Source organism: Archocentrus centrarchus, chromosome 19 (genome assembly GCF_007364275.1).
Source record: "Archocentrus centrarchus isolate MPI-CPG fArcCen1 chromosome 19, fArcCen1, whole genome shotgun sequence".
NCBI lineage: Eukaryota > Metazoa > Chordata > Actinopteri > Cichliformes > Cichlidae > Archocentrus > Archocentrus centrarchus.
The window spans coordinates 22675036-22688874 of NC_044364.1; the positions used below are offsets into that span (position 1 = coordinate 22675036).

General features: G+C 43.1%; 1 protein-coding gene across 1 annotated transcript in view; it reads right to left on the bottom strand.

Annotated features, from left to right (window-relative positions):
• Nucleotides 1-567: 567 nt before the first annotated feature.
• The window catches only part of stxbp4 (syntaxin binding protein 4), a 62845-nt gene continuing 49573 nt past the window's right edge, over nt 568-13839 (bottom strand). The window contains exons 18-21 of the mRNA XM_030754352.1: nt 12256-12372; nt 11595-11644; nt 2667-2803; nt 568-2506 (exon numbers count right to left, since the gene is read on the bottom strand). Coding sequence (XP_030610212.1) covers nt 2493-2506; nt 2667-2803; nt 11595-11644; nt 12256-12372 — 318 coding nt within the window. The 3' untranslated portion in view covers nt 568-2492. The remainder of the gene's footprint in view (nt 2507-2666; nt 2804-11594; nt 11645-12255; nt 12373-13839) is intronic.

Sequence of the window (13839 nt, forward strand, 5' to 3'; positions counted from 1 at the left end):
CTCGCAATCAAAAGCCGGCTCCTTTCTCAGAGTCATTAAACCTAAAGTAACGAGCTTGTTTTGAAAATGTAGTTAGCAGAAAGTACAGATACTTGTGTAAAAATGTAGTGAGTAAAAGTAAAAAGTTGTCAGAAAAATAAATACTCAAGAACAGATACCTGATAGATCTACTTAAGTACAGTAACGAAGTATTTGTACTTCGTTACTGTCCACCTCTGATTAGGACTGACTCCCTGCTGTGGTCTCCAGCAGAGTATAATCACTCTTTAAATCACCAGCACGTGAGTTGAGCACTTGTACTGTGACTAAGGTTACAAGGGGAATTCAGTCGTGAGGTAACCCACTGCTGTTAAAGCAGTCAGCATAAAAATAATTTGTTAAATGAGTTGCACATTGTTGTGTTAATGTTACTGCATTTGTATGGTAGGTGGCCTGAGTGAAGTGGATATGATGTTAATAACATGCATCCAAATTGAGAATTCAATTTTCAGATTTCTTTGAGTTTAAACATTATTGGAAATATCTGAGATAACAACAACAACAACAGTTTGGTTGTTTTCAGCCATTTTAATGTGGGAATTTTACATACTGTACCTTCAAACTAAAATGTCTGCCAATCCTTACTTCTCAGACAATCCTCATTTGGCAGCACCTGAAGCTGCAGCATTTCAGATCAAAAATAAACCCTTTTTTAATAATTTTTTTAATCCATCTCAGTCGCAGCCCAGCTGTTCAGAGAGAGAAGTGACAACCATATGTTAGAGAGCTGCAGCTTCAGACAGCTGATCCTTTTTCACAAAGAACAGCTCAGGATCAGCAGTTTGCTCCAGTATATTTACTCTGAAAAACACAAACAGCAAAAACCTTCAATTGCAATCAAAGCCTCTGAAGGGCTCTTTAATCCCAGAGTTCCCATTTGAACGCGATGGCTGCATGTTTCTCCTCCAGTTCTGTTTAATGATGCTTCTCATCTTCGTTTTGCTGGCTAATCTACTGCACAAACACGAGCATTCAAAGCTAAACACTGAGCATGTAACGGAGAGTAATGAGACAGAAACTACTGTAAGTTATCTAGACTGAACTTGCTCATGAAGGAGCCTCAGCTACAGTACATGGCAACCTTTTGATACTGTAATGTAGAAGTTTATATTGCTTTATATTGCTTGGTACATGAAGATATTTATTGATACAGAGAGAGAGGCAGGGTAAAATTCAAAGGACTACATGAATGTTTTAGGGACTTTATCCACTGATCATGCTAATGTTGAATTTTGCAACTTTCCAGCCATAAATATTCAAAAATAAAATTTCTGTAACAGTCAGATGCAAGCTGAAAAGGCCAGCATAGATATATATTTAAAAAAAAAAGTCATATCCACGCAGCAGCCTGAAGGGCTGCAGTTCCTCTGCAGTCCAGCAGAGGTGCTACAGTGAGTCAGTCACTGTAGCGGTCAGTTAAAACTTTACAGCTGAAACAAACATGTTTACAGCCTGATACTGAAACTGCTTTGGTCTCTGTTCCCCCTTCATAACAGCTGTATGAGGGAGGACGTTTCTATAACTCATCTGCTTAAATTGGATTAAGGCTTAAGGTTTGCATTATTAGGGGTGTGGCCTCTGACTGACAGGTGGATGGTGACACAGGCGGTTGTACCTGCTAGCTGTTTGCTAGGCTTCATCTCAGCTAACTGGAGTCCCTGAACTGGACCTCTGGATCACATTTGTGCTGTTGGACCCTTTTGAAGGATTTTTAATGCAATTATCTGACTAATAATATGGCTACTGTGCACTTCATTGTACTAACAGACTGCCCAAGTATTCAGTGAGGAAAATTCTAGGATTTCATTTGGATGTTACTGAACACTAATTAGCGGATAATGGTAGCATTGAGGCTTGAAAATGGGATTCATAACAGACTCTGAAAAAAAAGAAAAAAGTTGCACTTTGACAAAGAAAAGTTATATTTAAATAAAGTTTAAATATATTAAGAATACAGTCAGTGTTAATGCCACTTTAAGTCATTTTCAGAGAAAAGCTGCATTTTTCAATGATGTACACAAATGATAAAACAAAAAATAAATAAAAAAATATATTTTTGTTTGGAATTTTTGTGAACTGGATCTGGACCTACTGGTTTTGCTGCTGTTACTCTCATTACAAAATTTAAAATGGGCCTAACTTGAAAACATTCATGTAGTCCCTCAGTTTTACAGACGCCTTCTTCAAGTGAGTTAACCTGTACAAAAATCTCTCATGAGATGCTCCCAGATAAAACATCGGAGCCTTTCTTCAGTCGATACAGGTTAAAACGCTGGAACAAAGCTGCTGTTCTGTGTGCAGACTGTTTCATGCAGAGTTCTGACACCATGACTCCTTTAGGCAGGAACTGAGGAGACGAGGAGCTGTTGGGGGAAGAGAGCGGTGGGGATCACGGCTGGCTGGTGAAGTCCGGATGACATCTCACTGACTTTGTTCTCCTACAGTCGGGTCGTCTAGAAGGTCAGCACTGAAACGGGGAGGACAGTCACTCACAGCGGCAGGTTTGCGGGATCGGTTTGGTTTCAGCTTCATCCGGTGGGAGTTGCATGCAGGGCGGCACACAGAGAGAAGGAGGAGGAGGAGGAGGAGGAAGAGGAGGACATGCAGACCTGCAGCAGGTCACTTACAGTCGACCTCCAGGATGGCTCTGACAGTCCGAGTGAGCTCCTTTGCCTCCTGGGCGAGTGTGGCTGCTGTCCATGGGCTTTTCTTGTAGCGAGGAGCGAGGCCTTGAGATGACGCCCCAACTTTGACATCTCCGGAGCTGCAAACAGAAACAAGGATAAGTCAAAGGTGAAGTAACAAAATAACTAATAACTAGGTCCTAGTGGACCTTCAGGAGGTCGTCTGAACCTTTTGGGGTCTGGGATCAAGACTTCACTCACCAAAAAATCATTATTTAAAAAATTATTTAAGCTGGAAGTCCCTTTATATTAAAATCTCTTTTTCTACCAAGACCAGGACAACAAAGCCCACAATGTGCCACAAAACCAGACAAAAATAAAACAATGTTCAGCGTAGGCACAGCACCTCCTCCAGTTCTTCTGGGGGGGATGCTGAGGTGTTCTCAAACAAGCTCAGAGTGCCGTTAGTCTGCCCTGGGGTCTCCTTCCAGCTGGAGAAAGCGCCTCGCTTCAGAGGCATCCAGAAGGCATTCTAAGCAGATAACCAAATCACCTCAACTGCCTCCTATTGATGTGGTGGAGTACTGGCTTTACTCTGCACTCCTCCCAAATGACCAAACTCCTCACTCTAAAGGACAGCCCAGACACCCTTTGGATGATGCTCACGTCCACTTTGCTGTCATTCTTTTGGTCTCTACCTACAGCTTACGGTCATAGGTGAGGATAGGGAGGCGGCCCAACTGGAAAACTGACACCTTTATTTTCCTGCTCAGCTATTTCTTCATATAAAACAGAAGAAATAGCTGAGCAGAACAGCATCCACACCTCTGCAGACGCTACACCAATCCATCTGTTGATCTCTCACAAGACCCTGAACTACTTGAACTCCTTCACCCACCATCCATCCATCCATTCTTTTCAGATTATCCGGGGCCGGGTCATGGGGGCAGGAGCCTAAGCAGAGAAGCCCAGGCCTCCCTCTCCCCAGCCACCTCCTCCAGCTCATCCAGAGGCCCCCCAAGGCGTTCCCAGGCCAGCCGAGAGATATAATCTCCCCAGGGTGTCCTGGGTCTACCACAGGGCCTCCTCCTGGTGGGACATGCCCGGAACACCTCACCCAAGAGGCGGCCAGGAGGCATCCTAATCAGATGCCCGAGCCACCTCAACTGGCTCCTTTCGATGTGGAGGAGCAGTGGTTCTATTCTGAGCCCCTCCCGGATGGCCGCTCTGCTCACCTTATCTCTAAGGGAGAGGCCAGCCACCCTTCGAAGGAAACTCATTTCTGCCTCTTGTATTCGTGATCTTATTCTACCCAAAGCTCGTGACCATAGGTGAGGGCAGGAATGTTGATCGACCGGTAAACCGACAGCTTTGTCTTTACACGAAGCTCCCTCTTCACTACGACAGACCGGTGCAGCGTCCGCATTACTGCAGAAGCAGCCTCGATCTGTCTGTCGATCTCCCGCTCCCTTCTCCCATGACTTCTGAACAAGACCCCGAGATACTTGAACTCCTCCACTTGGGGCAAGAACTTTTCCCTGAGCCAGAGAGGGCACTCCACCCTTTTCCAGCTGAGGACCATGGCCTCAGACTTAAAGGTGCTGATTCTCATGCCAGCTGCTTCACACTCGGCTGCGAACCGTTCCACTGCGAGCTGGAGGCCACCCCCTGATGAAGCCAACAGGACCGCATCATCTGCAAAGAGCAGAGATGAGATTATGAGGCCACCAAGGAAGAAGCCTTCTGCCACCTGGCTATGCCTAGAAATTCTGTCCATAAAAATTATGAACAGAATCTGTGACAAAGGGCAGCCCTGACAGAGTCCAACACCCACAGGAAACTAATCCTTATTACCGCCTATACGGACCAAGCTCTCACTGCGGTTGTACAGAGACTGAATGGACCTCCCACAGGATACCCTGAGGGACATGGTCGAATGCCTTCTCAAAGTCCACAAAGCACATGTAGACTGGTTGGCCAAACTCCCACACACATTCAAACATCTCCTGGACTGGGGCTTCTGCCAGGCATTCCCAGCGCACCCTCACAATACGTTTAGGTGTGCCAGGTCTGTCCAGCATCTTCCCCCACCACCTGATCCAACTCACCACCAGGTAGTGATCAGTTGGCAGCTTAGCTCCTCTCTTCACCCGAGTTTCCAGAGCATACGGCCGCAGATCTGGTGATATGATTACAAAATTGAACACTGACCTGCAACCTAGGGTGTCCTGGTGCCATGTGCACTTATGGACATCCTTATGTTCGAACATGTTGTTCGTTATGGACAAACTGTGGTTTGCATAGAAGTCCAATAACAAAACACCATTTGGGTTCAGATTGGGGAGGCCGTTCCTCCCAGTCACGCCCCTCCAGGTCTCACTGTCATTGCCCACGTGAGCACTGAAGTCTCCCAGCAAGACTATGGAGTCACCGGATGGAGCACTCTCCAGCACCCTGCCCAGTCATTCAGCACATAAGCGCAAACAACAGTCAGGACCCGTTCCCCGGCCCGAAGGTGCAGGGAAACAACCCTCTCTTCCACCAGTGAAAACTCCAACGTGCAGGCAGCAATCCAGGGGGATACAAGAATACCCACCCCAGCTTGCCGCCTCTCACTGAGTGCAACTCCAGACTGGAACAGAGTCCAGCCCCTCTCCAGGAGACTGGTTCCAGAGCCCAGGCCATGCTATATCTAGCTGGTATTCTCTCACTTTGGCCACCTTCACTCGAGTAAAAACTCCTCACAACCGAAAGAGCACACTCAGGCTGCCACATTGCACATATCAACATTCAATAAACCTAAAAGAACCACATCGTCTGCAAGAAGCAAAGATGAGATCCTGAGACCGCTGAAGCACTCACCCACCAACCCTTGGCTTTGCTTAGAAATTCTGTCCATAAAAGATACGAGCAAAATCAACAACAAATGGTCCAACAGCCAACAAGAGTTAATAAAGTGAGAGCTACGATCTCTGCACCTTAGTTATTCCACCACCAACATGCTGAAGAAAAATGCTGTTCTAACCAGCTCTGAAAGCCCTCGGTGTCCTTTATAATAATGCAGCTGTTTCTGAGTGAAGGAAGGAGGAGAAGAAGAAGGGCATTTAGTCTGTATGGATTTGTAAATAAAAATGTACCAACGCTCTCTCCTAATGAATTCCCAGAAACCAGACTGACTCAGAGTCTTCATAACAAATTGCAGAAGAGGCATGCATGTAAATAATGTCACCACACTGAAGAACGTATACATACTTTCCTAACTCCAACACCAACTTTAAACTTCACAATGATGCCTGCAGCTTCAGAAAGGCAGCTTCCTCAGAGAGTCTCCTCAACAGCGTGACTCAAACAGGAGCCGCTGAGCAGATTAAAGTATCATGTGCATGATGATGGCAAACCACATTTTCCTTGCTGTGAAACAACTACATTTATACAAAGGTGAGGACAGCATTGTTCTAGACGGCAAACACCCGATTACTTGAGTTGAAGGTGAAATGATCTCCATTTTCTTTCAATATGTGAAATGACTAATGTGTGATTGACTGAGCAGAACTGCAGCTTGGAGTTAAGCAAGATGAGTTTAAACCAGTTACTCAGCTGTGATGCACCGATTGCAGTTTTCTTGGCTAATTTCCTGCTGATAGATTTTTGCAGATTCTGATTTTCTTTCTAAAAAGTATGGACTGACAGCTCATACAAACAAAAATGGACTTTTCTTCAATGCAAAATATTATTTTCATAATAAAAGAAGTAATTAAAGTTAACAATTTCCCTCAAACTGCAGCACGATTCAGGATCTCCTCTCACTGAAACAGCTGAAAACAAAGAGCTGTGCAGCAGAGTTATATAACACACGTGTGTGGTTCTTACATCATTTTCCTCCAATGTATACCTTCACTTGATAGCAGGACATCAACCCCCTTTTTTGCTCCTTCCTCTCCACAATTTTCCTCCTAACTGCTTTGAGCCTTTGCTCATACTGAGGCTGCTGGCTCGTGGCTGGCTCTGAGCAGATTTAGCATGGGTGAAGGGGACTGAAGCATCTCATAGGGTCTTTGGGGAACTTGGTGTCTTCACTCACAGTGAGAAACTTCCATGCTGACACCATGTTAGTGAGTGGTTGTGAGTGTTTGCCTGAGTCACTATGTGTGTGTTACACTTGCATGAAACAAACCGACTCATAATTTACCGACTGGTGACCAGTCAGGACCAGGAAAGCTGGAAATCGGTCGGTTTCCAGTTCAGGCTGGTCGACTGGTGCATCTCCAGTAAAAACACCACATGTGCACTTCACTGAACTCTCAAAGTTCGAAACAACCAGATGAAGGTTGCGTTATATTTTTTTGAAGTGATCAAAGCTTAAAACGCTACAAACTTTAGATGGACTGAACATTCAGTGCCGAGTGGTTTTCATCACCATCACAAAGCTCTCTAATGTTTCCCTCCAGTATGAAACCTGCGCTTCTTACAGTGCTGATGACTAATGGCTTTAATAAGACTGATATTCACAATTCAAAAAGTCACCGAGTGGGCGTGAATGAACCCTTTATTTCTGTCAAAGAGGAAGAAAAATTCATGTCTGCATCTCTGAACAGAGTCACAGAAACGCCAGCTGACATTTCAGCAGCCGGGGGCCCCGAAACAAACAGGTGAATATAAAGGAAAGGCAGGACCTGGGGTCGTCCCACAGTTATGAAAGATGAATTGAGGTGTCCCACTGACCTGGACTGAAATAAAAGGAAGCAGGCAGGGGTGTTCGAGCTGATAACCTGACCGAGTGACCTGATTCACTGAATCAGAGTTACACAAGCAGCCAGAAGGAGACGAGAAAGCCACGATGAGGAGACGATAAGAGGAAAACAGAGAAGAGAAGGCAGGCGAACCTCCCTGAATTCAAATAAACACTGATAAAGGAGGGCTGGGGGCATTTAAGCATAGATGAGAGAAGAACTGACAGAAATAAAGGATAGAAGGGCAGAAGGAAAAAGATGTTAAAAAAATGAGGAAGAAAGATCAGCGAGAAAAGTAAGAAACAAAGAAAGAGGAAAGTCAGGAAATAAAAGACATGGATGGGAAGAAAAAGAAAGAGAAAAAACCCATAAGGCCCAGGGGAGGAGAAAGTGAAAAGAAAAATGGAAAGAGAAAAAATGGATAGATATACCGAAAGGAGGAGAAATCTGCAGGAAGGAGAAAACGAAATCAAAAGGAAAGATGATGAGGAAGGTGAGCTGAAACAGAAAAGACAAGATGAAAAATTAAGAAAGAAAAAAAATGGTTGAAAAAAGTACAAAAAAAGTAAAGTAAATTGAGGGAAAAAATGATCTACACTTAGAACATAAAGTGAGGAAATTTATGTTTGGTGGATTATTTCTTTGGCTGTTTGGCAGAGAAGGTTTTTCATACATGCAGCCAACATACTCAACTCTGCTGCTCAACCCACAAATGCAAATGCAGCACTATTTACAGGAAATAAACATGCTTAACGTATGAAATTTATTGCCAAGAAGTATCGTTACAACAAAAAAATAACAGAAACAGAAATTTCCTTATTTTTCTGCTGTTTATAAAAGGATGTAAAGGAAGGAAAGATGTAAAGGAGAAGAAAGCAGAAAAAGATGATAAAAGATATGTGTGCAGCAAAAAATAATATAATGCTGTGAGAAGGAAAGAAAAATAAAAGGAAGGATAATGAGAAGAAGAAGAGAGGAAACACAAGGAAGGATGAAAGTCAAGAAAAGCAAAGGTTAAAAAGATGATAAACAGGTAAAAAGAGAAAAGCAGAAAAATTAAAGAAGAAAAAATGGGAATAAAAGCAAATAAAGAAGGAAACAAAAAAAAGGAAAGGGATTAAAAAAGATGTGAAAAAAGAAGAAAGCAGGAAATGCTATAACATGCGACCTGCTCTTGTTTGTTGGTGTCTTTGTAAAACTTGATCAGATGATTGTTGATAAAGAGCACAAACTGACCTCACACACTCCGCATTTCGTAACGCCGCCACCACAGTCACCTCACCACTGCTCACTGCAGGCGCCCATTAACAGGAACTAACTGCTGTCCTACTTGGACTGAAGTGGGTCAAGCTGGACCACTGAGTGAGTGTGTGTGTGTGTGTGTGTGTGTGTGTGTGTGTGTGTGTGTGTGTGTGTGTAACCTGGACTAATGGGCTCCGGTCTCAGTTGGATCTCTCATTATGTGATACACTGAGGTGTTGGGGTTGCAATTGCTGTAAACAAACAAACACACACACACACACGCACACACACACACACACACACACACACACTCTGTAGCCTGTAAACACAGACTTTTACACATTACGCACAAACACAAAGCTGTTTTCCACATATGCTCTGAGTTTTCGTTTCAAAGTGAAGACAGGAGCTGACAGAGGCGTTTGAGTCCAGAGTGTCAGAAATATGGATGACCTCAGTTTGTAGGAGGAGGCAGGTCTCATCGGCACCTGCAGGAAACGTCTAATGGGGTTGTTGAGGGCTAAAGAGGGTTAAAGTGGTGAAACTGTGCCTGATTACTTAGTGTGCTTAATAAAGACATAAAAACTACAACAATTCCTGTGTTATGAGTTTATTCAGGCTGTTTGTGCGTGCATTAATCATTTTGATAAAGATCAGAGCATGTTTTCTGAGAGGAATCGTCGAGTTCATCAAGTTTTTTCCTTCGACTGAATGAGCCTATTCAGGCAAGGATGTTGTGAAAACCGCACACACACACGCACACACACACACACACACACACACACACACACACACACACACACACACACACACAGATGTAAATTCACACACAGTAATAAAATGCATACAGATGAAGGCTGCTTGTTTCCATAGCGACCACTTTACCAGCTCCCACTGAGCAGTCTGAGTCCTTAAGACGGCCACCGTGTCGCTAATGCACAGCAGACTGTCAATTATCATTCTGTCTGACACACACGTTTGTGCTTCTACTGTCTTTGTGGGAACCTTAGTGGACCATAACAATGCATTACCTGCACCCCCACAGTCCCTCACCCCAAAACTAAACATGCACCTAAATCCCAAAATCAACCCTGAACCTTCAAACCACACAGACAACATACAAGAACACCTGAACATCATTTGTGCTTCTACAATGCCAATTCCAAAAAAAATTGGGATTCTGTGTGAAATGTAGATAAAAACTGAAAGCAATGATTGCCAAATGTTATAAACCCATATTTAATTCACAATAGAACATATAAGGCATATGTCCGTAAACATCTGGGAACTGAGGGGAGCAGCTGCTGGACTTTTGGGAGAGGAATGTTCTGTCTGGTGGACGATTCCAGCTGCTCAGCAGTCCGGGGTCTGCTTTGTCCTGTTTTGGGGTTCGAGATGCTCCAAATGTTCTCAGCTGGTGAATGGTCTGGACTGCAGGCAGGCCATTTCATCACCCAGACTCTTCTGCTATGAAGCCTTCCCTGAAGAAAACATGTTGCTCTAAAACCTGTATATACCTTTCAGCACTGATGAAGCCTTTCCAGATGTGAAGCTTCCAGTTCCACCGATGCACCCCCATACCATTAAAGATGTAGGCTTTGAAATGACCGCTGATAAGAAGCAGGATGGTCCCTCTGTGTTTTAGTCTGGAGAACATGGCGTCCACTTTGCCTCAGTCCATTTTAAATGAGCTTTGGCTCAGAGAAAACTGCGCTGTTTCTCAATCACATTCACATATGGCTTCTTCTTTAACCTACATCTGTCTGTGCTCACAGACAGTGATTGTTGGAAGTGTTCCTGAGCCCATGCAATGATTTCCATGACAGAATCAGGCCCGTTTTTATTGCAGTGCTGCCGGAGGTTTACAGCCTCATCCCTCCACACAGAGATTCCTCCAGATTCTCTGAATCTTTTGATATTATTAATGATGAGATATTCACAGTCTTAAGACTTTTATATTGAGGAACATTTATCTGAAATTGTTCCATAATTTGTAACGTTTCTGTAGATTGGTGATTCTCTGCTCATCTTTACTTCTGAGAAACTTTGCCCCTCTAAGATGCTCTTGTTATACCAGTCATGTGACTGACCTGTTGCCATTTAACCTGATTAGCTGTAAAATGTTCCTCCAGCTGTTTCTTTCCAGTACCACCTACTTTTCCTACTTTTCAAATTCAAAATGAGCAAATATTTTTCGTAAAATGGTTAATTTTCACAGCTTAAACACTTGATATGTTTTCTATGTTCTACTGTGAATAAAACATGGGTTTATGAGATCTGTAGATCATTACACAGCATCCTGACATTTTTGGAATTGGGGTTGTATCATCTTTGTGAGGACCCTGATGAGCCATAATAATAATAATACATTCCCAGTGTAAAGGGATGTCCACGCAGGAAGTGATTAGCTCTTTGCCCATTGCTGTGTCGCTGATGGTTTGCCATTAGTGGACATTCCAGGCTCTGGTTGCTTAGGTAACCCTCTAACATATTTAACACCTCCTTGTATCTGTCAGCTTGCCTCCAGGTTCACCCATTGACTTTGCTTTGCCAGCTGTTGTCACAGGCGCTCTATGGTCTCTGGTCACCACATTGCTGTAAATCAATTCCTGTGTGGACACCCATTTATATTCAAAGCTGCATATTTATAGCATTACATTTAATACAGTATATATACTACAGTACTCTTATAGTAAATTTAGTACAATAAATTTCCTGCAGTACTGTTGCTATAATACATTTACCGAGTTCTAACACTGAACCCTAAACCCCTCTGAAGCCCTGACTCAAAGTCAGGACCTCACAAGGTGAAAAGTTCCCTTTGGTTCTCACAAGGATGTGTTTAGAAGAACATGTATACACACACACACACACACACACACACACACACACACACACACACACACACACACACACACACACACACACACACACACACACACACACACACACAGTCTACCTGTAGCTCTTCGGGGGGCCGTGGCTTTCGAGCAGGAACTCCTGAACATTCTGCAGAAACAAAAAAAGGAAATGAAACATCTTTGAAGGTCGTTCATTTTTCTTTGTCTTTTTTTCTTTTCTTTTTTTTTGGAGTCCAGCTGCAACAATTATTACACAATCACAAAGGATCCTGCTGAAAGCATCCTTTCATGTAAAATGCCTCCTCAGTTGAAGGTAGGAGGGCCTGCTGAAGGTCACATTTTTCAGTCTTTTCTGTCTTTTTTTTCTTTTTTGTCTCTTTTTTTGTCCACAGGAATTAAAACCCCTTTAAGACTGAGAAAGAGTCACTCTTTCAAACCAAACCAAATCTTACTTTTTTAATCCGTGGCTCTCCACTCAAAGCTCGCTGGTGCCTAATGAAGATATGAAGCTTCAAATACACCTTTAAATATACAGATAAATTATGAAATAGAGCTGCGAGCAGGAGCTCAGATCAGATGCTTTGGAATTTTGGGGCATTTTATATAGATTAACTTTATTCCTTCTTGTACAAGTTTGATTTTTGAAAACAGTGGTGCTCAAGTAAAACCCACTGTAACTTCTAGTAGTAATGAGAGCTGCTCAGAATACACTGAGATATGTTAACATCAAATAAATACAGAGTCAAAGTTCAGATTTACCTCCACAAAACTCAGCAGTTTTCCTGTTGACATCTCAAACCCCTTTTTGGCTGCTTCGCTCTTCCGTAGCTGACACTCCAGGACGGCCACTCTCTTCTTCAGCTCCTCTGTCTCCTCCTGAGGTGAAAACAACATTAAAGGATTTTAAGGAGTCCAGGATCTTCTTCTCCAGTGTCCGGCCATTTACAACAGAAAAGTTTGTAGCTTTGACATGTACCTATTCGGCTCATTTCCGGCTCTAGATTTTTAATCCTCTACTAGAGTAGCTTTGCATGAGCAACATATGCTCCCCTAAAAATGACTCTTTAATTATCTAATATAACTAGCTCTTTATGCAACCCTTCTGTTCATTCTCTGCCTGAAAGAAGCCATTCTAGCACCTGTCTCTTTGGTCTGATTGGCCAGCTTCTGGAAGCCCAGAGGGGTAGCACCCTTTGCTTGTGAGTGCCACCTTCCAGCTCTTTCTGGTTTGGAGATTCCTAAGTGACCTGTGTACTCTGGATGGCCTGATTAGCAGTGGGAATAGCGGACTGTTTTGTCTCACACACTTCCTGTTTTATTTTGATACTCATATCGTGTCTTTTCAGGAAAATAGTCCTGATTTCTGACCCACTGTGATTACCTAGCACAGTCAGGTACAGTCCCCATTACTTCTTCCCCTCTCTGCCTGTTCATCTTTGTAAAGATTCATATTCCTTGTGAGATTTCTTGGCCTAGCTATTTTTGCTGGTTTTCCTCAGTCTGCTGCTCATTGGTGCAGATGCCTGATCCTTCTGCTGACACAAACCTTCACCCCAGTAAAACCCAAAAGCTGATTTTTGGTTTCTGATTTGTGCTTTTCGGTCCTTTTGCATGTTAAAGTGTTTGTTACACATCCAACCATTTCAGTTCCCTTTATCAGCACTTTAATCATCAAAGTGATAATTTAAACATGTTAAATTAATGGCAGCGGTGTGAAATCTGATGAGAATTTAACTGAAGACTCTACCATTATGTAAATTAGTGTTTGATTAACTGAGGTTCTTTGAAGAATATTTGATGAAGTGGCTCACAGAGACTAAACCAGGCACCAAAAACAGGACCTGTAAGAGGTTAAATATCTTTAAAAACAGTGCATTTCACTTACTTTTCTTTGGTTCATGAGGGGTAAATACTGTTAATGAAAAGCAGGAGTGTTTACACGCAGTCATACTGTGCTCTGAGAGGTTTGGAGTTTGGACAAAAGCTCTTTGTTTCCAGTGTGAGGTGCTTTCTTCTTTCTACAGATTTCAGACAGCTGTTTTTTGCACAGAGAAACAACGCCGAGCGGATTTCTGTAAAATTTACGTCAGAGAAGGAAGTAGCTCTGGCACGGAATAGATCTGACCCACATTCAGGCCCGAGGATGAGGGAAGAAGGGGGAGCCACTTTTCATTATTATTATTAGATGTCATAGTAGATGCTAAACATGGTCAAAGTTTCTAATAATGAGGTCAGTGTATGCACAGGAACTCCTGAGAGACAAAAGCTTAGACTGCTCTAAACACTGAGCTTATCATTAAAAAAAAACAAAAACTTTTGGATCTGCATGATGTCAGAAAGAGT